General features: G+C 46.8%; 2 protein-coding genes across 2 annotated transcripts; both read right to left on the bottom strand.

The window, feature by feature from the left end:
- Positions 1-1,250: 1,250 nt before the first annotated feature.
- On the bottom strand, positions 1,251-5,712 carry LOC125521632 (proteasome subunit alpha type-7-A). The gene is made up of 3 exons (XM_048686694.1): positions 5,415-5,712; positions 4,891-5,305; positions 1,251-1,626 (listed from the first exon to the last, which is right to left on the bottom strand). Exons 1-3 carry the CDS (start codon positions 5,585-5,587, stop codon positions 1,465-1,467), a joined length of 750 nt encoding a protein of 249 aa, XP_048542651.1. The 5' UTR covers positions 5,588-5,712; the 3' UTR covers positions 1,251-1,464.
- Positions 5,713-17,793: 12,081 nt separating this feature from the next.
- On the bottom strand, positions 17,794-19,546 carry LOC125524801 (F-box protein At5g49610-like). The gene is made up of 2 exons (XM_048689827.1): positions 18,325-19,546; positions 17,794-18,229 (listed from the first exon to the last, which is right to left on the bottom strand). The coding sequence occupies exons 1-2, from the start codon at positions 19,389-19,391 to the stop codon at positions 18,112-18,114; spliced, it is 1,185 nt and encodes a 394-aa protein (XP_048545784.1). The 5' UTR covers positions 19,392-19,546; the 3' UTR covers positions 17,794-18,111.
- Between the last annotated feature and the right edge of the window lie 6,993 nt (positions 19,547-26,539).

The raw sequence follows: 26,539 nt of genomic DNA, 5'->3' as shown, positions 1-26,539 counted from the left end.
CACACGTAAACGAAGTGAGGCGGCCCGTTGGAGTTACTCTCATTACCTCGTACATACGCCCGTTGCAGCAATCTTTCTTTTTCCTTGCACCTGTAGCATGGATCTTCTTTAAGAAAAAAAAGTACTTCACAATTGGTGCCGGTATGATGAAACTATAAGGGAAAGATAAAAAAAGTTCCGCACACGCCAGCCTTTACTGCTCCAATCTTTCAGCTTTTATCTTTTTATGAAAGGTTCCAATCCTTCAGCCGTTTTTTTAGAATCCAATCCTTCAGCTAGCTCCAATGGGCAAAACTTATTTGACGCTGCAAGCGTCGGTTTCTTCGGTTTTCTGCAAACCAGCGCCTGCAGGCGCTTTAGTTGGGCGCGGCCGGTTTAGCTCTTTCGCTCGCGTATTCAAAGCGAGGTAACCACCCCGTCACAAGACCTTGCTGCACTTATGTCCATCACTTGTTTTAGTTATCATTTTTTCTTTTCTTTTTCTGTTTTGGTTTGTTGTTTTTTTCTGTTTTCTGTTTTTGTTTTTCTTCTTCCTTGTTTGATGTTTTTGTTCAAATCCATCCACATTAAAAAAAAATTATGAACTTTTTTCTAATTCAATGAACTTGTTTCAAATTTAATAAAAAAATTCAAATTCAATGAATTTTTTCCAAATTCAATGAATTTTTTCAAGATTGATGAATTGTTCCTTCAAATTTGTGAACTTTTTCAAAATCGATGAAAAACAAATGATTTTTTACGAAAATGAAGAACTCTTTTCCGAAAACAATGAACTTTTTAAACTTTTTCCAAAATTGGTGAACTTTTTTATGTTTGTGAACTTTTCTTCAAAAATGATGAACTATTTCTCAAAATCGATGAACATTTTTTAAGTTGTGAACTTTTGTCTCAAAATCAACGAATGATTTTAAATTAATGATTTTTAAAGAAAAAAATCTAAATTATAAATAAATAGCACGGCTATACTAGTTCACATATTGTTAGCGCTATTAAAATCACGGTTGTTCAGCTAAGCATGAAGAAGGCTTGACTTCGCGTGCGATGCGAGTTCGATTCCTAAAGCAGCTCCCCAATTTTTTGCGTTTTTATGTCGATTTTTTGTTTGTTCGCTGCGCCGAACAGGGGCTCCCGCTCCAAGGCTCCAATGTGCAATTCTTCTTGAGAAACGGCTACGGCCTGGTACTACTACTACAAAAGTTGTAGGTTATCTCAGCCCACTTATCATCCACGGCCCGGTAACGCCCATTAGCTAAGCTTCCGGTAACACCCCCATTAGCTAAGCTTATACAGTTCGCACAACATGACGGGGATAAGCCCATTAGTCCAAGCACCTCCGTCAGCAGTAAAATAAACAACCCTCGGCCAAACAAGTCCTTCGGAAACAGTTAAAACAAATAGACAAGCTGTGAACATAAACAGAGCTAGAGGAGCCATGTGCCACGACTGTGCTAAATCATTAGTACATTATGTGTCTTTCGGGCCACCCTTCTTTGCAGCCTCAGCAGCGGCCTTCTCTGCTTCAATCTCAGCAACATACTCATCGATCTCCTCTTCCTCAAGCTGGCGAAGACCATCTTTGTGCGTCATCACAGCAATCTCAATGTTCTTGCCACCACTCTCGACAACCTACAGAGAAGGGGGGAGATCAAATCAGTGTCATTTCGACAATATAAATGGAAGACAAACCAAATATTTAGGCTGAAGATACAAGAGGATATCCATTTCAACATACAATTAATTGTGATCAAATTATAATGTTAATTTGAGATGTTATCTTAGATGGGAAAAACTTGAGATATTATTCAAGGCAGATTTAAGCTGAAAATACAAGAGGATATGCCACTCTCGACAACCTACAGAGAAGAGGGGGGGGGGGGGGGGGGGTGTCAGAGACAATTATCAATAGAAGACAAACCAAAGATTTAGTCTGACGATACAAGAGGATATGCATTTAAACATGGGATTAATTGTGTCAATTGTAGTGTTAACTTAACATGCTAGGCAGAGCCAGCAAAAGCCTAGGGCTAATCCAGGTTAAACACTGTACTCTCATGTAATGTTTGCCTTCCCACTGAGGATTTACATGGATTTTTGGTCACAGGTCTCGGGCAACACAGCAACAGGCATGGCCGACCCAGACATATTATCTCTGTCCATTATCTGAGATGGAAAATGCCAGCTCTCCGGGACATATATTTGGGATGGCAGATATGCATTTGCCTCCAAAGATACTACAAAGACCACACATTTATACTACATCTTATATGCGCTACAGTACTTCTGGGAAACCTCTGCCAGCCAAGAAGTAATACTCCCTCAGTACCACAATATAAGATGTTATGATAACCAATATATGAGTACGTTAGTCGTAACAACACCTTATATTATAGGACAGAGGGAGTGGCTTTCTTTCACTAAATGAGTCACAAAGTATGCCAGTTACACAATGTGCAATGATACACAAGTACAAAAGCAACAATAGAGTCAACGCAGTTACATGCTCTGTATGCTATACAAAAGCAATAATAAAATTGGCAAAGCACAGCCAAGTTTTCAAAATTTTACGTACACAAGTATTAGAGCATCTAGAGCCGCGGTTGCCTAATTTGCGGCCCTATACGCCCGCGGACGTATCCGGGCACATCCGCGGACAGTGACCAAGCAGCCCACATTTGCCCCAGTCCACAACCACACCCCCATTTGTCCGTCCCCAAATCCATACAAAAGCATGCAAACTACGTAGATCATCATAGAACATATAAACATAGCAATCCGACGTAGATAGGCGTAGGCGTTGGCGGCGGGTGGAGCATCGTCGTCAGTCGTGCCACTGCCGAGGAGGACGAGGAGAAGATGATCAACGCCATGCGACGGGCGGCGTGGGGCTGCTCCCTCACGAGCCATGCGGCGGCAAAAGCCGCCAGCCTCTGACTCACCAACCTCTCGGACTCCTTGAGCCCGATGCAGAACACCACCACATTTTTGCAAAGCCGTCGACGGGCGTCCGTCTTTGCCGAGGTGTACGAGCAGCGCATGGCATCGCGGAGGGTCTCGTCGTCGTCGCTAGCGGACGGTAGCGGCTCTGGCGTAGACCTGCAGGACCCGCAGCCAGAGCGGATGGAAGTGGCCTGCGCTGCCCTCTGTAGTGATACGCGCGACCCTCAGACTCCAGCTGCCTTGCAGGCACGAGCAGCCAGCGCCACCCGGAAGGAGCAGCTGCTGGCGGTGCCGGCGCCACTGATCGCCACGCGGCCTAACCGGGGAAGGCATGGACCGCGTCGTGCGGCCGCAGGCTAGAGCGTTGCTGCAGCTGCCCACCCGGGCCGCCGGCAACACCAACGAGGAGGAGCTCCCGCCCCGGTCCATCCGCGAGTGGCGGAGGGCAATGCGGAGTGCTAGCTCCTCGTCGTCCGGCGCAGACGAGCTCGAGGAGTCCATGGAGAGCGCCGCCTAGTCGATATCGTCGGAATCGCTGCCGGATCCGTTCCAGGCCATGGCGGAGAGGAGGGGATGGGGCAGAGAGAGGAGGGGGAGGAGATGGCAGTGGAGAAGAGTGGTCAAGAGAGTGAGGTTTGACTAGGGTTCGGTCGTCCGGCTGGGGTATTTGTGGGGACAAGGGTGGGGACTGCGTGGGCCATAGTGGACCAGTCCGACGTGGCGGCGGTGTCCAGACGCGTCCAGGCCTTTCCATATCTGCCCCACATATGGGCTGGGTATGGGGGTTGCCGGACAGTCCGGACGTTTGGGCTGCGTTTGAGGAGGCTGGTGTGGCTTGTTTCTGTCCAGGCAGTAACCGGGCAGGCCGACCGGGCGTTTGGGGTGGATATGGGGCGTCCGGTTGTAGATGTTCTTAGACTATTGACATGAGAGAACCGACTTTTGAAAGAAAATTATACTCAAATAGCCCCTCTTTAAACTTTTATAAGACGTTTTAGGTCACTCAGAGGGAGTACTTGCAATAACATACAAGTGTAGATGAAATTGGCATTGCAAATGAATTTATTGCTGAGACTGCAGGAGCAAAACAACAGATGACGCCTATGAACATGTACTCTCGTTAGTGCAGATGAACAAGTATCACCCTAAAGTGGCAAGCACACACATGAATCACTCCTATCTCACTCAATTTTAGTTTCATTGCAATTTGAATGCAGTCGATAAAAACAGACATAGGAACTTGATCTAGCTTTGTACTAAAGTGAGTTTTATAACAAGTAAACCATGACTAACAACAAGCACTTTGCTGGCTGAGCAAAGAGAATGCATATAAAACTCTAGACATGAGCTTTCCAGTTAGGTCAGTCAATTGGCATATAATCACTTGTAAGAATTGGAAAAAAAAATCCTCCCCCATTTGTCATGTGTTAGAACGTCTATCTTCACATGAGCAGTTACTAATATAATATTTTGAATGCAACAAGCATCAGGAAACTGACCTAAGTTTGTATTAAAAGTGAGTTCTATAACCAGTAAAACATGACTAACACCAAGCACTTCGTTTGTTGATAAAACAAAAGAACACACAGAAACTCTAGACATGCGCATTCCACTAACACCTTGAGTAAGGGCAGCTAAGTTCCATTGTCAGCACCGCATGGTGCGGCAATTAATCAGTCAATTGACATATTATCATTCAAAAGAATGAAAATGTGTCCTTCTCATATGCTTAGGTTCTTTTTTTTTGACAGTGTGTCCTTCTCCTATGCTAACTACTCTCCATAATCCATCTGGCATCTCTTGGAGCATCTGTCCTCAGATGAGCCATTACCATTTTTTTGATTGACACAACTATTGGTATTCTGCTTCTCGCACATTTAACAAAAATACAATAAAATGGCAGTATGATTCTAGCTCCTGGTCGGATAGGATAATATGTTGTGAGGTAGTTACCTCAAGGAGGGCTCGGATGGTAAGCTTGATGGTCTCCTTGCCGGACGTCTCCTTGTAATTCTTCTCAAGGAATTCGCGCATGGAGTTGGAGTTGCGGCCGGTGGCGTTGGCCTTCCAGGCGGAAAAGGTGCCGGAGGGGTCGGTCTGGTACAGCGCGGGCTTCTCGGTATAGGGGTCGAAGCCAACTATGAGCGTGGAGAGCCCGAACGGCCGCACCCCTCCGCTCTGCGTGTACTTCTGCTGCAGGCCGGCGATGTAGCGCGTGATGTACTCGACAGTGACGGGGTCCTCGACGGTGAGGCGGTGGCTCTGGCACTCGACGCGCGCCCGGTTGATGAGCACGCGCGCGTCCGCCTTCAGACCCGCGCAGGCCAGCGCGATGTGGGTGTCCAGGCTCGCGATCTTGCGCACGGACCTGGGAAATTCGAGGGACGGGGGGATTCCCGGTTAGAAAACCACGAGATCCGGTCGATCCGGCGGCGTATGCGCGGGGAGGGGGAACGGACGGGTTTTAGGTCGCCTACCTGGAGTCCTGGAGCTTGGGGGTGGACTTCTTCTCGACACCGAGGACGACGGTGTCGACGCCTCGGACGCCGACGGCGGCGTTGCCCTTGCGGACGGCCTCGAGGGCGTACTCAACCTGGAAGAGGTGGCCGTCGGGGGAGAAGACGGTGATCGCTCGGTCGTAGCGGGCCATCGGTGCTGGTGCGCGTCGTCGCCGGTGACAGAGGCTTTCGCTTTGGGGAGTTCCGGTGAGTATATGTTTGTTTACTTTCGCAGTCCGGCACGGCCACTGAGACTCTGTTCTGTTCTGTCCTTTCTTGCGAGAGAAGAAGGTAAACTACATAGGCAAGACTAATTCCTCCAAGGGCTCCTTTGATTATTTTCATAGAAATTTAGAGGATTAGAATCCTTTAAAAAAATCCTACGTTTCTGTTTGATTCATATGATTGAATCAAATTATATAGGAATTTTTTCTAAGTTATATAGGAATTTTTTTAAGATTTTCCTTAACCACTTCCTATTGGGTTTCTAGCATCCACTCAAAACTTTTTAAAAGAACTCCTTTATTTTTCCATTATATGATGCAACCAAACAATCCCAAATCATCTAGGATTGAGATGAAAATGGCATTCCAATCATATGTACTTTCTTATTGTATTTTGAGAATCATGTGAATCAAAGAGGTTCTAAAAGAAGGGATACAATATGGATTCCGAGCATGTGAACTCGTATGATCCAGTCCGGACTCTAATTCAGTTTCAACTTTCAAGTCCCCGAGGATGAAGACTGCACTTCTCACCTGAAACTACTAGTCTGGCCCAAATTGAAATCAACCTGAAGGCGCGTGAGAACTCTGTTGGGGAACGTTGCAGAAAACAAAAAATTTCCTACGGTTTCACCAAGATCCATCTAGGAGTTCATCTAGCAACGAGTGATTGGATTGCATCTACATACCTTTGTAGATCACGCGCGGAAGCGTTCAAAGAACGGGGATGAGGAAGCCGTACTCGACGTGATCCAAATCACCGGAGATCCTAGCGCCGAACGGACGGCACCTCCGCGTTCAACACATGTACGGTCAGCGTGACGTCTCCTCCTTCTTGATCCAGCAAGGGGGAAGGAGAGATTGAGGAAGATGGCTCCAGCAGCAGCACGACGGCGTGGTGGTGATGGAGCTACAGTACTCCGTCAGGGCTTCGCCAAGCTCTACGGAGGAGGAGGAAGTGTTGGAGGGGGAGAGGAAGGCGCCAGGGCTTAGGTATGGCTGCCCTCCCTTCCCCCCACTATATATAGGGCCAAGGGAGAGGGGGGCGCAGCCTTGGCCCTTCCTCCAAGGAAGGGTGCGGCCAGGGAGGAGTCCATCCTCCCCAAGGCACCTAGGAGGTGCCTTCCCCCTTTAGGACTCTTCCTTTCCCTTATCTTTGGCGCATGGGCCTCTTGGGGCTGGTGCCCTTGGCCCATATAGGCCAAGGCGCACACCCCTACAGCCCATGTGGCCCCCCGGGGCAGGTGGACCCCCGGACCCCTTTCGGCACTCCCGATACAATACCGATAATGCGCGAAACTTTTCCGGCGACCAAAACAAGACTTCCCATATATAAATCTTCACCTCCGGATCATTCCGGAACTCCTCGTGACGTCCATGATCTCATCCGGGACTCCGAACAACATTCGGGTTACTGCATATACATATCCCTATAACCCTAGCGTTATCGAACCTTAAGTGTGTAGACCCTACGGGTTCGGGAGACACGAAGACATGACCGAGATTGCTCTCCGGTCAATAACCAACAGCGGGATCTGGATACCCATGTTGGCTCCCACATGCTCCTCGATGATCTCATCGGATGAACCACGATGTCGAGGATTCAAGCAACCCCGTATACAATTCCCTTTGTCAATCGGTATGTTACTTGCCCGAGATTCGATCGTCGGTATCCCAATACCTCGTTCAATCTCGTTACCGCCAATTCACTTTACTCGTACCGTAATGCATGATCCCGTGACCAGACACTTGGTCACTTTGAGCTCATTATGATGATGCATTACCGAGTGGGCCCAGTGATACCTCTCCGTCATACGGAGTGACAAATCCCAGTCTTGATCCGTGTCAACCCAACAGACACTTTCGGAGATACCCGTAGTATACCTTTATAGTCACCCAGTTACGTTGTGACGTTTGGTACACCCAAAGCACTCCTACGGTATCCGGGAGTTACACGATCTCATGGTCTAAGGAAAAGATACTTGACATGGGAAAACTTTAGCAAACGAACTATACGATCTTGTGCTATGTTTAGGATTGGGTCTTGTCCATCACATCATTCTCCTAATGATGTGATCTCGTTATCAATGACATCCAATGTCCATAGTCAGGAAACCATGACTATCTGTCGATCAACGAGCTAGTCAACTAGAGGCTTACTAGGGACATGTTGGTGTCTGTGTATTCACACATGTATTATGATTTCCGGATAACACAATTATAGCATGAATAAAGACAATTATCATGAATAAGGAAATATAATAATAATGCTTTTATTATTGCCTCTAGGGCATATTTCCAAAAGTCTCCCACTTGCACTAGAGTCAATAATCTAGTTACATTGTGATGAATCGAACACCCATGGAATTCTGGTGTTGATCATGTTTTGCTCTAGGGAGAGGTTTAGTCAACGGATCTGCTACATTCAGGTCCGTATGTACTTTACAAATATCTATGTCTCCATCTTGAACATTTTCACGAATGGAGTTGAAGCGACGCTTGATGTGCCTGGTCTTCTTGTGAAATCTGGGCTCCTTGGCAAGTGCGCTCCAGTGTTGTCACAGAAGAGTTTGATTGGCCCCGACGCATTGGGTATGACTCCTAGGTCGGTGATGAACTCCTTCACCCAAATTGCTTCATGCGCTGCCTCCGAGGCTGCCATGTACTCCGCTTCACATGTAGATCCCGCCACGACGCTCTGCATGCAACTGCACCAGCTTACTGCCCCACCATTCAAAATATACACGTATCCGGTTTGTGACTTAGAGTCATCCAGATCTATGTCGAAGCTAGCGTCGACGTAACCTTTTATGACGAGCTCTTCGTCACCTCCATAAACGAGAAACATTTCTTTAGTCCTTTTCAGGCATTTCAGGATATTCTTGACCGCTGTCCAGTGTTCCTTGCCGGGATTACTTTGGTACCTTCCTACCAAACTCACGGCAAGGTTTACATCAGGTCTGGTACACAGCATGGCATACATAATAGAACATATGGCTGAGGCATAGGGGATGACACTCATCTCTTCTATATCTTCTGCCGTGGTCGGGCATTGAGCTGAGCTCAATTTCACACCTTGTAACACAGGTAAGAACCCCTTCTTAGACTGATCCATATTGAACTTCTTCAATATCTTATCAAGGTATGTGCTTTGTGAAAGACCTATGAGGCGTCTTGATCTATCTCTGTAGATCTTGATGCCTAATATATAAGCAGCTTCTCCAAGGTCCTTCATTGAAAAACTCTTATTCAAGTAGGCCTTAATACTGTCCAAGAGTTCTATATCATTTCCCATCAAAAGTATGTCATCTACATATAATATGAGAAATGCTACAGAGCTCCCACTCACTTTCTTGTAAACGCAGGCTTCTCCATAAGTCTACGTAAACCCAAACGCTTTGATCATCTCATCAAAGCGAATGTTCCAACTCCGAGATGCTTGCACCAGCCCATAAATCGAGCGTTGGAGCTTGCACACCTTGTCAGCATACTTAGGATCGACAAAACCTCCCGGCTGCATCATATACAATTCTTCCTTAAGGAAACCATTAAGGAATGCCGTTTTGACGTCCATTTGCCATATTTCATAATCATAGAATGCGGCAATTGCTAACATGATTCGGACGGACTTCAGCTTCGCTACCGGTGAGAAAGTCTCATCGTAGTCAACCCCTTGAACTTGTCGATAACCCTTAGCGACAAGCCGAGCTTTATAGATAGTCACATTACCATCCGCGTCTGTCTTCTTCTTAAAAATCCATTTATTTTCTATGGCTCGCCGCTCTACGGGCAAGTCAGTCAAAGTCCATACTTCATTTTCATACATGGATCCTATCTCGGATTTCATGGCTTCCAGCCATTTGTCGGAATCCGGGCCCGCCATCGCTTCTTCATAGTTCGAAGGTTCACCGTTGTCTAACAACATGATTTCCAAGACAGGGTTGCCGTACCAATCTGGTGCGGAACGTGTCCTTGTGGACCTTCGAATTTCAATAGAAGCTTGATCAGAAGTATCTTGATCATCATCATTAACTTCCTCTCTAGTCGGTGCAGGCAACTCAGGAACATTTTCTTGAGTTGCGCCATTTCCCGGTTCAAGAGGTAATACTTCATCAAGTTCTACTTTCCTCCCACTTACTTCTTTCGAGAGAAACTCCTTCTCTAGAAAGGATCCATTCTTGGCAACAAAGATCTTGCCTTCGGATCTGAGGTAGAAGGTATACCCAATAGTTTTTTTAGGGTATCCTATGAAGACGCATTTTTCCGACTTGGGTTCGAGCTTTTCAGGTTGAAGTTTCTTGACATAAGCATCGCATCCCCAAACTTTTAGAAACGACAGCTTAGGTTTCTTCCCAAACCATAATTCATACGGTGTCGTCTCAACGGATTTCGACGGAGCCCTATTTAAAGTGAATGCGGCAGTCTCTAAAGCATAGCCCCAAAAAGATAGCGGTAAATCGGTAAGAGACATCATAAATCGCACCATATCTAATAGAGTGCGATTATGATGTTCGGACACACCATTACGCTGAGGTGTTCCAGGCGGCGTGAGTTGTGAAACTATTCCACATTTTCTTAAGTGTGTGCCAAACTCATGACTCAAGTATTCTCCTCCACGATCTGATCGCGGGAACTTGATTTTCCTGTCACGTTGATTCTCAACCTCACTCTGAAATTCCTTGAACTTTTCAAAGGTCTCAGACTTGTGTTTCATTAAGTAGACATACCCATATCTACTCAAGTCATCAGTGAGGGTGAGAACATAACGATAGCCACCGCGAGCCTCAACACTCATTGGACCGCACACATCAGTATGTATGATTTCCAATAAGTTGGTTGCTCTCTCCATTGTTTCTGAGAACGGAGTCTTGGTCATTTTACCCATGAGGCATGGTTCGCACGTGTCAAATGATTCGTAATCAAGAGACTCTAAAAGTCCATCAGCATGGAGCTTCTTCATGCGTTTGACACCTATGTGACCAAGGCGGCAGTGCCACAAGTATGTGGGACTATCATTATCAATCTTACATCTTTTGGTACTCACACTATGAACATGTGTAGCATTACGCTCGAGATTCATTAGAAATAAACCATTCACCATCGGAGCATGACCATAAAACATATCTCTCATATAAATAGAACAACCATTATTCTCGGATTTAAATGAGTAGCCATCTCGAATTAAACGAGATCCTGATACAATGTTCATGCTCAAAGCTGGCACTAAATAACAATTATTAAGATTTAAAACTAATCCCGAAGGTAAATGTAGAGGTAGTGTGCCGACGGCGATCACATTGACCTTGGAACCATTCCCGACGCGCATCGTCACCTCGTCCTTCGCCAGTCTCCGCTTATTCCGCAGCTCCTGTTTTGAGTTATAAATGTGAGCAACCGCACCGGTATCAAATACCCAGGAGCTACTACGAGTACTGGTAAGGTACACATCAATTACATGTATATCACATATACCTTTCGTGATGCCAGCCTTCTTGTCCGCTAAGTATTTGGGGCAGTTCCGCTTCCAGTGACCACTTCCCTTGCAATAAAAGCACTCAGTCTCGGGCTTGGGTCCATTCTTTGTCTTCTTCCCGGTAGCTTGCTTGCCGGGCGCGGCAACTCCCTTGCCGTCCTTCTTGAAGGCTTTCTTACCCTTGCCCTTCTTGAACTTAGTGGTTTTATTCACCATCAACACTTGATGTTCCTTTTTGACTTCTACCTCTGCTGATTTCAGCATTGCAAATACTTCAGGAATGGTCTTTTCCATCCCCTGCATATTGAAGTTCATCACAAAGCTCTTGTAGCTCGGTGGAAGCGACTGAAGGATTCTGTCAATGACCGCGTCATCCGGGAGATTAACTCCCAGCTGAGTCAAGCGGTTATGCAACCCAGACATAGTGAGTATGTGCTCACTGACGGAACTGTTTTCCTCCATCTTACAGCTGAAGAACTTGTCGGAGACTTGATATCTCTCGACCCGGGCATGAGCTTGGAAAACCATTTTCAACTCTTCGAACATCTCATATGCTCCGTGTCTCTCAAAACGCTTTTGGAGCCCCGGCTCTAAGCTGTAAAGCATGCCGCACTGAACGAGAGAGTAGTCATCGGTACGTGCCTGCCAAGCGTTCATAACGTCTTGTTCTGCAGGGAGAACAGGTGCGTCACCTAGCGGTGCTTGTAGGACATAATCTTTCTTGGCAGCTATGAGGATGATCCTCAGGTTCCGGACCCAGTCCGTGTAGTTGCTGCCATCGTCTTTCAGCTTGGTTTTCTCTAGGAACGCGTTGAAGTTGAGGACTACATTGGCCATTTGATCTACAAGACATATTGTAAAATTTTTAGACTAAGTTCATGATAATTAAGTTCATCTAATCAAATTATTCAATGAACTCCCACTTAGATAGACATCCCTCCAGTAATCTAAGTATAACATGATCCGAGTTAACTAGGCCGTGTCCGATCATCACGTGAGACGGACTAGTCAACATCGGTGAACATCTTCATGTTGATCGTATCTTCTATACGACTCATGCTCGACCTTTCGGTCTTCTGTGTTCCGAGGCCATGTCTGTACATGCTAGGCTCGTCAAGTCAACCTAAGTGTTTGCATGTGTAAATCTGTCTTACACCCGTTGTATATGAACGTTGGAATCTAACACCCGATCATCACGTGATGCTTCGAAACAACGAACTGTTGCAACGGTGCACAGTTAGGGGGAACACTTTCTTGAAATTATTATGAGGGATCATCTTATTTACTACCGTCGCTCTAAGTAAACAAGATGCAGAAACATGATAAACATCACATGCAATTAAATAATAATAGTGACATGATATGGCCAATATCACATAGCTCCTTTGATCTCCATCTTGGGGCTCCATGATCATCTTGTCACCGGCATGACACCATGATCTCCATCATCATGATCTCCATCATCAAGTCTCCATGAAGTTGCTCGCCAACTATTACTTCTACTACTACGGCTAATGCGTTTAGCAATAAAGTAAAGTAATTTACATGGCGTTTCTCAATGACACGCAGGTCATATAAAAAATAAAGACAACTCCTATGGCTGCTGCCGGTTGTCATACTCATCAACATGCAAGTCGTGATTCCTATTACAATAGCATGAACATCTCATACATCACATATATATCATTCATCATTCATCACAACTTTGGCCATATCATATCACAAAGCACTTGCTGCAAAAACAAGTTAGACGTCCTCTAATTGTTGTTGCAAGTTTTACGTGGCTGAAATAGGGTTCTAGTAAGAACGTTTTCTTACCTACGTGAAAGCCACAACGTGATTTGTCAACTTCTATTTACCCTTCATAAGGACCCTTTTCATCAAATCTGCTCCAACTAAAGTGGGAGAGACAGACACCCGCCAGCCACCTTATGCAACTTGTGCATGTTAGTCGGTGGAACCGGTCTCACGTAAGCGTACGTGTAAGGTTGGTCCGGGCCGCTTCATCCCACAATACCGCTGAAGCAAGATAAGACTAGTAGCGGCAAGAAAGTTGACAACATCTGCGCCCATAACAAATTGTGTTCTACTCGTGCAAAGAGAACTACGCATAGACCTAGCTCATGATGCCACTGTTGGGGAACGTTGCAGAAAACAAAAAATTTCCTACGGTTTCACCAAGATCCATCTAGGAGTTCATCTAGCAACGAGTGATTGGATTGCATCTACATACCTTTGTAGATCACGCGCGGAAGCGTTCAAAGAACGGGGATGAGGAAGCCGTACTCGACGTGATCCAAATCATCGGAGATCCTAGCGCCGAACAGACGGCACCTCCGCGTTCAACACACGTACGGTCAGCGTGACGTCTCCTCTTTCTTGATCCAGCAAGGGGGAAGGAGAGGTTGAGGAATATGGCTCCAGCAGCACCACGACGGCGTGGTGGTGATGGAGCTACAGTACTCCGTCAGGGCTTCGCCAAGCTCTACGGAGGAGGAGGAAGTGTTGGAGAGGGAGAGGGAGGCTCCAGGGCTTAGGTATGGCTGCCCTCCCTTCCCCCCACTATATATAGGGCCAAGGGAGAGGGGGGCGCAGCCTTGGCCCTTCCTCCAAGGAAGGGTGCGGCCAGGGAGGAGTCCATCCTCCCCAAGGCACCTAGGAGGTGCCTTCCCCCTTTAGGACTCTTCCTTTCCCTTATCTTTGGCGCATGGGCCTCTTGGGGCTGGTGCCCTTGGCCCATATAGGCCAAGGCGCACACCCCTACAGCCCATGTGGCCCCCCGGGGCAGGTGGACCCCCTTGGTGGACCCCCGGACCCCTTTCGGCACTCCCGGTACAATACCGATAATGCGCGAAACTTTTCCGGCGACCAAAACAAGACTTCCCATATATAAATCTTTACCTCCGGATCATTCCGGAACTCCTCGTGACGTCCGGGATCTCATCCGGGACTCCGAACAACATTCGGGTTACTGCATATACATATCCCTATAACCCTAGCGTCACCGAACCTTAAGTGTGTAGACCCTACGGGTTCGGGAGACACGAAGACATGGCCGAGATTGCTCTCTGGTCAATAACCAACAGCGGGATCTGAATACCCATGTTGGCTCCCACATGCTCCTCGATGATCTCATCGGATGAACCACGATGTCGAGGATTCAAGCAACCCCGTATACAATTCCCTTCGTCAATCGGTATGTTACTTGTCCGAGATTCGATCGTCGGTATCCCAATACCTCGTTCAATCTCGTTACCGGCAAGTCACTTTACTCGTACCATAATGCATGATCCCGTGACCAGACACTTGGTCACTTTGAGCTCATTATGATGATTCATTACCGAGTGGGCCCAGTGATACCTCTCCGTCATACGGAGTGACAAATCCCAGTCTTGATCCGTGTCAACCCAACAGACACTTTCGGAGATACCCGTAGTATACCTTTATAGTCACCCAGTTACGTTGTGACGTTTGGTACACCCAAAGCACTCCTACGGTATCCGGGAGTTACACGATCTCATGGTCTAAGGAAAAGATACTTGACATTGGAAAACTTTAGCAAACGAACTATACGATCTTGTGCTATGTTTAGGATTGGGTCTTGTCCATCACATCATTCTCCTAATGATGTGATCTCGTTATCAATGACATCCAATGTCCATAGTCAGGAAACCATGACTATCTGTCGATCAACGAGCTAGTCAACTAGAGGCTTACTAGGGACATGTTGGTGTCTGTGTATTCACACATGTATTATGATTTCCGGATAACACAATTATAGCATGAATAAAGACAATTATCATGAATAAGGAAATATAATAATAATGCTTTTATTATTGCCTCTAGGGCATATTTCCAACAAACTCCGTCCAGGTCCCGAAGAAGCGTTGGGTCCTTATACCAAAGGTTCCCAGCCGCAGTGCAAGGGCAACCTGCATCTTCTATGCCATCATCGCCAACGCCCAAAGCAGGTCCTCAACTTCCTTCCTGGCAATCTCCGGGAGAGGAACTGTGACAAAAATAAAAAGAATAAGGACACACAAGCTCTGCAAACTATACAAGAATGAAGCCCGCATATGCGTACGTCTCGCGACAGCCTCCATATGCACGTGGTGCTCTTGCGCATGTCTGAGTTGGGCGGACGTGTCGAACAGCGAGTTTTGATGCTACACAACGTCCTCCTCAGACTTCTTGTAGAACTCATTGCGATTCCGGAGCTCCATCTCAAGGGTCTCGTCCTTATTACCGAAGCGGCTAGGGACCATTAATGACAGTGATCATACAATGCATAGTCTCACAAATAAGTCACATACTTCTTGATACACACGCACGCTCCAAATTCCCATTGGCCCGCCGTGGGACCTCAAGTTGTTCACGCAACTCTGATTTCTCAGAGGCCACCTTGTTGTTCTGGCATGCCAGCGCCTGCAAAGAAGATGAGGACATATTTAATAACATCAGTGGCTAAATAGGCGAAGGACACCATTAAAAAAGAACTAAGCCCGATTCTAGGCTGATGCCGCACTTAGTCCCAGGGGCTACAATTACCATAAGCACAAAGCAAATGACAAATACATGAAGGACTTATCGTAAATATCGGGCTCCACTGATAGGCCATGCCTCCGGATGGAGGAGTAGAAGAGCTTCATCTCATTGCCAGCCCATCCATGGTGGTCCTGGTCCTTCTAGCACATCCGTCCTTAGCTCACTCCCCTTTGGGAGGAGAGATGGTAGCGACACCACGACTAAATCTGCCGCCAATTTTCTCTTCTTCTTCCTCACCTTCGGGTAGTAGCCTCCATCTTCGAGACATCGACGGCGAACTTCAATATAAAAGTAAAATTATCGGCAAACGCTTCTTTTTCCTTTTTTTTCAAATTAAGGGTGTCTAACAATGCATGCATCATTCCACCATGTGACGACAATGTTTATAGAACTCAAGCATGTGGTTGAAATATCAATTATGTTTTTATAAATACCAAAAAGAACAAGGGAATAAATGCCCTTTCACATGCAATGGAGCGGGATGAAAAGGTTGTTGCTCGCGAGCTTAACGAGCACTCAAAAGTTCAGCTCGTTAAGGATCATGCTCGTTAGTTCATGAACCAAGTCGACAATCAATTTTCTAGACGAGCTTAATGAGCGAGCTTGCATGTTTCACGAGCAACTCATTTGGCTCGTTGTTAATCCCAAGGGTCCTGCCATCTAGCCCATTACTAATTATCAAGACTCGAATGCTCAACCCAATATAATTATTGCTAGTTAAATCAAAACCATCATTAAGTGCGGGACAAGAACTACCGCCAACAAAACCTAGATCATCTACAACCACTTCCTTCCCCTCTCGCCGTCGCCAGAGTGTGTTGTTGGGCAAATCCCATGCCGCTTTGGCAGGGAGGTCCTACTTGTGGATGGTGTCCTGATGCATCGATTTGGCGAGGGGTCTCTGTGTCTTGGTCGGGGCTACAAGACGGTGGCGTTGCCCTGGTTTAGAAATAATGCCCTCCTTGTTCTATCCTCGTTCTTTCTAGCGGTTAGCGCCGGTGGGTGGCATGCAGAGGTGTGTCTTCGACGAAACTTCCTGGATCCGGTCAGTTTTGGTCTCCGGTGGATCCGTCTGGCGGTGTTCATGGTGTGTGGAGTATCTACATGATCTTCACGATGTCTTCTTCTCCGGGGCGACTATTTGCTATGAAGATTGCGGCATTTGGCGTCTGCTGGTTTACATCAATGACTTGTCAGACGTTGTTTCTACAAGCTTCTGAGTTTAAATATGTTTGCTCCGCCGAGGCGGAGGCCAGGAGGCAACATTGAACTTTTGCTCACGGTGCGTAACCAATGGATATAGGAGTAAGATTTTGGCACACAAGGAATTTGATGTATTTTTTTTGTGTAAGGGTGTGTTCGCAAAGACTGTGATACAGTTAATGTACTCCTTTCGTTCCACAATGTAGTGCACATAGATTTTTTTTTTCAAAATTCAAGCTTATCAAACTTTGACTAAGTTTATAGAGAAAACTATCTATATCTATAATACACACATGTACATTACCAAAATATAACTCATGATGTACGATATGTATTTGGTATTCTAGATGTATCTATTTTTTTATAAAATATGATCAAAGTTTGCATAGTGTGACTTTTGGTAAAACCTATATGCACTATATTTTGGAATGGAGGAAGTATGACTTTAGGCTTTTCTGAAAGCAAAAAAGAATGCTCTCTATACACTTAAATTGAGGTCATCCATGTTCAAATACATGGTTGACTAATCATTGATGTTCAAACCATGAAGTCATCCATGTTCAAACTTTTTTTATTGTGCTACTTATTTGAAAGTTTCAATTTTGGGAAAGGTTGCTGCAGTTGTACTCAGCTACATGTTTAACTATTCGCTACTTCCTCCGTTCCAAAATAGATGACCCAATTTTATAATAACTTTGTACTAAAATTAATACAAAGTTGGGTCATCTATTTTGAAACAGAGGGAGTACATGTTAAAATTTTGAATATGTGATACAATGCTTTTGTGTTGTTTCCAGCTTTACCGGTACACGTGAGCACTCAACTTAATGAGTGTTAGCTTTAACGAGCTTATCAACCGAGCTTCAATGATCACGAGTTTAACGAACGGAACAACTCGTTTATCTCATACCTGTCCATCGAAACAGACCATTTCTCTTAAAAACTTCTACCCTTCAAGCATTGTACATATTTCTAAGCTTAGATTGCATCTGAATTCCAACAAAATTTAACAAAATTTATTGGCCTGAAGCGGTGTTAATAAATGATGGAGCTAATTGGTGATAATCAAAGACGGAGGTAATTGAATTTGTCGACATCATCAAGATTTGTTGTTTCCTTCTCTCACGAAAAAGAGAGGCTCAGCCAGGATACGGAGAGTAGATGCCACTGCAAGATTGACAATTCTAGAGACCGGGTCTTCCAAAACGCAAATTTTGCAGTGTCAATCAGTCTAGATTTTGTTTTCATCGATGTCCCAAGGGACCAAATCGGACTCATACTTGAAAACTTCTTGTATGCATTTGTGATGCACGGGGACTTCTGCTATCTCGCCCCTCCAAAAATCGTACCTGCAAAACATATGCAAAATTAGTAACACTTCGCTTGCGAATAATGAAGATTGTAACGAAGATTTGAAGGAGAATTAAGCGAGCGATTTCATCACCAGATCACTCCGTATACACTGTTGAAGAATGCGACCTCGGATGAGCAGAGATCCCTGAGTATAAGGGCTCCCCCTTCCTGCATCCCGAGATTCTTCAAGTTCACTGCCATCTTCTTCTCCCATCTCTCCTGCTGCCTGCCGTAGTCGGCGATCACCCACACCTCCGCCTCCTCATCCACGGTCACTACCAGGCACAGCTTCCCCTCCACCGTCACCAGCTTCTTCTTGCCCGCCCACCTGTCCGTTCTGTCTTCCACCTCCGGCGGGAGAACAATGAGCCTCCACGCCTCGCTCTTCATGTCGAACGCGAAGATGTCCTCGGCGGCGCCGACCCTGTCCGGCCACCGTAGCCAATGCATGGCGCCGTGGGCCCTCACCGCCGGGCCGGCGGCCACGAGCGACTCCGGCCACACCATCACGTCGGCCGAGCGCCGCCACGCGCGCCTTCGCGAGTCGAAGATCTCGCAACGCAGGTGGTCACGCAGCGTCGGGACCGAGAGCCGGAGGATCTTGAAGTCCGCCGCGGCGCCGGCGCCGGCGGGGCGCGCCACCATCGCGGTGACCGCCGTGGGGAAGCGCAGCCTCGGGTTGGGCAGCGCCCGCCACTGCCTCGTGGCGGGCTTGCACGCGTAGTAGCATCGCGCCGACGACGTCTTGCCGCCCATGCGCGCGGCGGCGTCGGCGTCGGCGTCGACGCAGCACGCGAGGCCGCGGTGCGCGGAGACAGCCTCAACGCGGACGTGCGCGGAGGGCAGGAAGTCGAGGGAGACGGACGGATCAGCGTCGGCCTGGGAGGGGTGCATGGAGACGAAGGTGGCGGAGTAGCGGTTGCGCGCCATGCCCTGCACGAAGTATCCCGAGACGACGGCGTCGGCGCGGCGGCGGCAGTGAAGCGCCGAGAAGGCCGGCTCGTACGTGAGCCGGCGCCACTGGGCAGACACCTGGCGGCATGCGGAGAGGTCGTCGAGGGAGACGCGGGTGAGCATCTCGAACATCTGGTCCTCAGGCAGGCCGCCGCTATGTTCGTCATCGCCAGCACCATTGCCTTGCTCCGGTTCGCTTGACATGGTCGTCCGATCGGCCCGTCCCCGTGACCCGGGAGCTCGCTGGGCAATACGAATCTGAGTTCAGGCCAGAAGAGACCGGCTACATTGGCTGCGTCAATTAAACAACGGCGAAATAACTGCGAGGATTAGGGCGGGAGGAGGAGGTAAGCTTGAGAACCAAGAAATTTGTGTACAAGACCACTTGAGAACCAAGAAACCCTCCCAACGATCTCCCTCGAAAATAGAAGAAACCCTACGATCAGAAGGCTGCGGCCGAGGGCAAGACTGTTGGGCCGTTGGATGAGGATCAAGGCTGCTGCCCAGTCAACCGGGCCTAGTCTATCTATCTATCCCCAAGACAAAAGAATGCAAGTATGAAAGGAGCAGCCAGCCACACGGCTACTGCGGTAGACCTTGGCGCAGGCCTAAGAAAAGAGGCTGTCCATCGAATTCAAGGCAACGTGACCAACGGAACTGTTGAATAAAACTTGCGCTGTCTAGTATAGGACTTTAGGTGTCCTGGCAGAACTTTGTACACTGCCATGGCAGCTGTTTTACGTTGAATTATCCTACCACGGCAAGATTTGTACACTGGCTGCTCATGCGCCAAGCTAGCTGATTAGAGCATGACCTAGCAAAAGTGGTTATTGGTGGACGGGCGAAGCGCCGGCCCCTCTTCGCCGTCCTCCCATCTGCGAAGACCTTTGAGCTCCAATGTCCGCCTCGCAGGGGCGAAACCAGCGTAGAGTTGTTAGCTTCAATTGAACCCAATGATGATAATTTGATGTCACGTACTTGTGTACTGTTTTTCTTTGGTATGTACCCAATGAAAAAACGGAATGTGGTGGCTATCTCGAGTGTACTACATCTGAGTTTGTCAAAAATAAATAAATTAAATGTGATCAAACAAAATCCAAAAAACCTGAAATTTTGAGACATCAAACCTTATCAACTTATCAAATGGTAGAGCTTCTTGCAAAATTTCAGCCAAAAATAACATTAGACAAGCTCTCACTAAAAAGACGAAATCACTGCTCAAAAATTGAACGAAACTTTTAACATTGATTTTGTTTTTTTAGTGAGGGATGCTCAGATGTTATTTTTGGGCTCAAATTTTCCAAGATGCTCCAACATTTGATAAAGTTTGATGTCTTAAATTTTTAGATTTTTTGGAATTTGTTTGATCATGTTTTGTCATATATTTTCTGCAAACTCGGTCATAGTACACCAAGAATAGAAAATCCACTCTCATAAAAAAGCATGGCCGAACCCACTAAGCTAGAATACAAAGTGAGGAGGCAATAAAAAGCCCACAAGCAGTAAATCGCCCCGTACATTGCCTCTTCGGCATCCGTTATTTCGTATGATCGCTATGATATACACGGCGGCGGCAAACCTCTCTTCGTTCTTGTTCGGCTTTAGAAAACTCGCAATCTCTCCCCTGTTCGCCGTTCAACCAGGATGCGTCGTTAGACACCTACTGTCGAGAGACAATCATAATTTGAATTCGTGGTTTGAATCACATCTTCATGTCCCCTCTCTCATGTGCATGTTCTTTTTAGTCCTAACTTTCTAACTAATTATCCTCTTACTTTGATTGATCTAAGATATGGGACCATATTTCTCGAAGAGAACTTGATCACCAAGTCCAAATAATGATGACGATACTTTAAGGATAACCATTAGACGTAGGCAAGGTGTACCAAATGTCAATAATGCAAGAAATCTCCCGAAGCCTTCTATCCAAAGAGAAATTTATTTAGAGGAGTTCTTATGATATGGTTGATCGTGAGAGAATTTCATCCGGATATATCATGCAGTCTTTACTTTTAGTGTAACATAATACTCTCTTCATTTCTTTTTAGTTTACATATAAGATTTGATTAAAGTCAAACTTCATAAAGTTTTTTTTGCGGGGGATAGCATTTTATTAATTAATTGATAATGTTTTTACAATCATTCACAATGATAATGCTAATCTCCGGAGGAACATTTGCTAACCAACATGACGTTCGTTCTTGTGCTCGTCCAATGGATGCCATAGCATGCGCAACCTTGTTCTGCGTCCGACTAATATTCTTGATTTGAGCTTGCCTTGAGCTTGCCTCTCCTTCAGTAGGTCCGAGATTTCAGCCACTTGATACATGTTTCTCGATCGATCAGGTGGGCGAGCATTGATCAGAGACAAAATTTCAGCACAGTCCGTCTCCACTAGTAGCGGCTTCTGGGACTAATGCAACGCCAACTTGAGTCCCTCCTCACATGCAATGAGCTCAGCCTCGAGCGGCCCATGGCAGTTTAGGAGCCATCTACAAGCGGCATAGATCACCTAGCTAGTATGGTCATGCAGGACCATGCCCGCTCCTGCAGAACCGTCGGCAGTGACATACGATCCATCAAAATTTAGCTTGACATGATTTTCTGGCGGAGGTTCCCATGATGCCGTGGTCGGACGTCTTGACTCGCTGCTGGTGCTATGCAGTATTGCCCCTTCCAATATATTTGGTAGCTTCCCCTTGATGATATCTGTGTGCGGATACTGACTGATCATGAGTAGTGATTCCGCATAGCTGCATAAAAAACGTTTAGACACTTCAACGGGGATCATTGGCTTCTCATGGGTAAGCTCATTGTGTACATACCACACGCGCCATAGCAACATGAGTACAAGCATGTGTTGTGTGCATTCAGCTCCTGTAGCAGCATTAACAACCAGTCCGGCTATTTATTTCTGAGAGATTCAACAGGTGGTAAATCCCAGACCCTTCGCATTGCGTCCCACAAGTTCTAAGCATGAGGGCATCGGACTAGAGCATGATGAGCCGTTTCTTCCTCTTGCCTGCAGATCGTACAAATACCATCCAGCTCCATGTGTCGACGCTTCTTGTTCGCCCTAGTAGCCAGTGCCTCCCGAGCAGCTTTCCAGGCGAAGACGCGAACCTTCGATGGAGCCCCACATTTCCATAGCAGCTTCCACGCAGGTCTTGATCCATCTGTTCTAGCACTTGACTCTCCAATTCCTTGTTGAGCCATGATCCGATTGTGAGCCATATTGTAAGCAGACCGCACCGAGAACTGACCTTGCTTATCTGGTTGCCAAGCAATAGAGTCCGCTTCCAAGTGGCGAGAGGGCTTAATTTTCAGAATTTCCGTGACATCCGCTGGAAGAAAATGTTGCCTGAGAAGTGCTCTATTCCAAGAGCCATCACCATTGAGGAGATCTGCCACCCATTTTAATCTGCATCGACGTTTTGGTGTGATCAGCCTAAACGAAGGCCCCCTTGGGATCCAAGGATCGCGCCAGATGTGTATCTCTGCTCCGTTGCCAACACGCCAAATACATCCCTGCTTAACTAGCTCGAGCCCATATTCAACGGCAGACCACGTCCACGATCCATTACCTGTGAAGACTATATCCGTGATGGAGCCGAACGGATAGTACTTGGCCCGTAGGACCTGTGCACATAGGCTCTCCGGGAATTGTATTAAACGCCATGCTTGACGTGCTAGCAAGGCTTGATTGAACAACCTTAGATCTTTAAATCCCATTCCCCCTCTTCCCTTGGGTCGCAACATACTGTCCCAAATTACCCAATGAGTTTTTTGCTTGCCTTTTTCTGCACCCCACCAGTAGCGGCGAATCATCCTCGTAAGTTCTTCATAGAGGCCAGCTGGTACCTTGAAAACACTCATGATATAAACTGGGAGAGCTTGGGCAACTGCTTTAATTTTTATTTCCTTACCACCCATGGACATATGATTATCGCCCCACTCCATCAAGCTCTTTGCTAATCTCTCTTGCAAACTTTTGAGTTTCCCTTTACTCATTCTTCCCTCCGGCGTCAGGAGGCCAAGATATTTCGCTTCAAATGTCGTTTGAGTAACTTGGAGTGTACCCTTAATGCTTTGCTGGACTGTTCTTGGACAAGTAGGACTGAACAACATGGAACCTTTGTGAGGGTTGATCACTTGGCCAGTCCCTTTAGAATAAACCTCTAGAACATGTTTTACCCTTTTTGCCTGTTCACTTTCAGCCTTGGAGAACATCATGGTGTCGCCAGCAAACAACAGGTGGGAGATCCCCGGAGCTCGACGGCATACTTTGAGTGGTGTGATAGTGCCCTGGATTGCTTCACGATGCAGGAGAGCAGAAAGGCCATCAACGAAAAATAAGAACAAAAAAGGAGATAGTGGATCACCTTGGTGAAGACCTCTGGACCGGGAGAATGAATCAAGAAGGGTTCCATTGAATTTTACCGAGTAGCTCACCGAGGTCACACAGGACATTATCCATTCCACCCATAGGGGACCGAAACCTAAACTCTGCATCGTTCTTCTAAGGAAGTCCCAATCAACCCTATCATACGCCTTGGACAGATCCAACTTATACGCACAGAAAGATTCATGTTCTTTTTTGCAGTGCTCAATTGCATGGAAGCATTCAAATGCCACCAACGCATTATCAGTAATCATACGCCCGGGGACAAAGGCACTTTGGTTCAGGGATATAATGTCACCAAGAAGTGGTCGAAGTCTGTTCACTAAGCATTTGGCCACTATTTTGTAGAGCACGGAACATAAGCTGATAGGCTGAAATTCTCTGAGTGTCTCTGGTTGGTCCGACTTTGGGATTAACACAATTGACGTGGAGTTAGTATCGGATGGCATATGTTCTGTAGCAAAGAATAGCCTGACCGCCGCAACAACCGCGTCCTTCAAAACTGCCCAATTCCTTTGATAGAACTGCGCCGGGCACCCGTCCGGCCCTGGAGCCTTTAGGGGACCTATTTGAAACAGCGCATCAGAAATTTCTTGCTCGGAAAAATCTTTACAAAGTGAATCATTCATGTCATCCGTTACTTTCTTCTCCAGTAAGCTGATAATTTCATCTACATTCAATGATGGGTCTCTAGTGAACAACTCCTTGAAGAAAGAGGACGCCATCAGCTCCATAACTGACGGGTTAGACTGCCATACTCCCTCATCATTTTTAGCTTCTTAATCTTGTTTTTCCGTGCCCGCCATACAGAGTTATTGTGGAATACCTTCGTATTTCGGTCACCCTCTTTGAGCCAATCAATTCGTGATCGTTGTAGCCATAGGAGCTCTTCTCTATAGAGCAGTTCGTCATACAATCAAAGAGTCTTCTAATCTCTTGCTGATCTCCATTTGTCTGCAGCAACTGGTAATTTTTTTTACGTGTGCTGTCGAGCTCTCGCAATATATTCCCAAACTTATGCTTGCTCCAGCCTTGCAGATTTTCCATCACTTGGCTCAACCCTACAGTGACCGAAGCAAGGTTGTCGGTGGTCTGTGTTGCCTCCCATGCCCTCCGTATTAATTCTGGAAGTTCGCCGGCTCGTTCCCAGAAAATTTCATACTGGCTAGTGCGCCTACGTTTTAGCAAGAAATCCTCCTTTTGCAGGTGGATTAAGAGTGGAAGATGGTCCGAGCAAGGGGACACAAGGTGTACCACAGTCGCGTCCGAGAATATATCTCTCCATCTATCATCAGCTAGAGCCCGGTCCAATCTGACCTTCACGTTTGCTCTTCCTCTTCTCTTGTTATCATAAGTGAAAGGAACACCAGAGAACCCAAGGTCATGGAGCTCACAGTCCTGCACAACCTCTCGGAAAGCGGCAATCTGACTAGCGGGCGAGGGGTGGCTGACATATGTTCACATTGCCAAAGGGTTTCGTTGAAGCCCCCCATGAGCATCCATGGGAGGTCACTGGTAGCTCGCAGCTCTGACATCAAGGACCACATACGGTGGCGATTTTCTGTTCGAGGTTCCCCATACACACATGTTAAACACCACACAGGGTGAGACGGGGAGGCGTGGATATTAGCATCAATAATTCTTTCATTCTTATCTGTAATCTCCACTGACAATTGATCATTCCAAAACAGTGATAATCCACCACTTTGGCCATCACTGCTCACGCTGCAAAAACCACGCATGCCTAGGTGATGCCAGAGGTGGTGGACTTTTCTGAGCATTGTCTAGTTTCACACAAGAAAACAAATTGCGGACGATGACTCTACACAAGGGCGGTGAGGTCACGAACTGTCGAGGCGCCCCTACGCCTCGACAGTTCGAACTCAGTCCTATCATTGCTCCTAACGGGGCGCCACACTCGGCCCCGTCAGGTTACCGGCGGCCCCTGGGCCGGTTGCCTCCAAATGTCTCTGTTCCATCCCACTGATTTCCTTGCCTTCTGTTTCTGCCATGACCACAAATTCCCCATCAGCCGGCTTTGGGCGGGCAGCATCCACAAAGGGAGCCCCGTTATCGCCCCCACCAAGCTCCGGGTTCATGGTAGATACCCCTAGTATCCTGGGTGTCTCCATCGCCGATGGTCTCTTCATCTTAAGGGAGCGCCCATCTGGTGATGGATCACAATCTGGTGGATCACAAAGTTTAACATGAGTTACTCCGGTCGCCTGATGGTTCCTGTATTGTGAAGCATCCCTCCCGTCGGTGTCCCTAGAAGAGGGATTAGGAATCATGGTGCCTACAAACTCCCGCTTCCATGCAATTGTGTGAATTTCCTGTGACTCCTTCCTGATCTGATCACATGCAGGGCTGCTAGGAACACGAGGATCCAGCGGCCAGGGCGTGGACGAGGCCGCAACAGGTCCATAGTACGCCTCGGCAGTGCACATGGAAGCATCGCCAGCAGCCGCAAGGCCCGGGCCTGTTAATTTCATGATGCATCAAACAATATTGATTTCATGATGTGAATCTTGCTATTTTTTTCTATAAACTTAGTCAAAGTTAACAAAATTTGACTTTGACCAAATCTTATATGGAGACTAAAAAGAAATGGAGGGAGTATGTCATAAGTGATGTTGTATTTCTGTTTGTTATGTTGTTTTTAGTGCTATACTTTTGTTGTAAGATGATGTAAAGTTAGAGTTTACACTGGCTCACCTTGCCCTCGAGGATATTTGTATGTACAAATCTATTTGTTTCACCTATCGCAACTAGCTATTCCACATGTCACTACTGCAACCGTCCTGCTGAGACCACGACCGACTATCCCACCCATGGATCAAATAGTGATCTACCTGGTTCACGGTCTATTTCCCAAAAATTGGCTTGATTCCTTGTTGCCTACCCCGCTCGTGCTTAGGTGGGGTTTGTAGCGACCAGACCTCAAACAGTA

The sequence above is a fragment of the Triticum urartu genome, chromosome 7 (genome assembly GCF_003073215.2).
Source record: "Triticum urartu cultivar G1812 chromosome 7, Tu2.1, whole genome shotgun sequence".
Taxonomy (NCBI): domain Eukaryota; kingdom Viridiplantae; phylum Streptophyta; class Magnoliopsida; order Poales; family Poaceae; genus Triticum; species Triticum urartu.
This window is presented reverse-complemented; position numbering and strand designations above follow the sequence as displayed.

Excerpts from the sequence above, each read along its gene's own strand:
- LOC125521632 (XM_048686694.1), bottom strand. The coding sequence starts at position 5,587 with ATGGCCCGCTACGACCGAGCGATCACCGTCTTCTCCCCCGACGGCCAC. Across the intron at positions 5,306-5,414 it reads CCCAAGCTCCAGGACTCCAG|GTCCGTGCGCAAGATCGCGA; the intron begins GTAGGCGACCTA and ends CGAATTTCCCAG. Across the intron at positions 1,627-4,890 it reads CCATCCGAGCCCTCCTTGAG|GTTGTCGAGAGTGGTGGCAA; the intron begins GTAACTACCTCA and ends CCTTCTCTGTAG.
- LOC125524801 (XM_048689827.1), bottom strand. The coding sequence starts at position 19,391 with ATGTCAAGCGAACCGGAGCAAGGCAATGGTGCTGGCGATGACGAACAT. Across the intron at positions 18,230-18,324 it reads AGTGTATACGGAGTGATCTG|GTACGATTTTTGGAGGGGCG; the intron begins GTGATGAAATCG and ends TATGTTTTGCAG.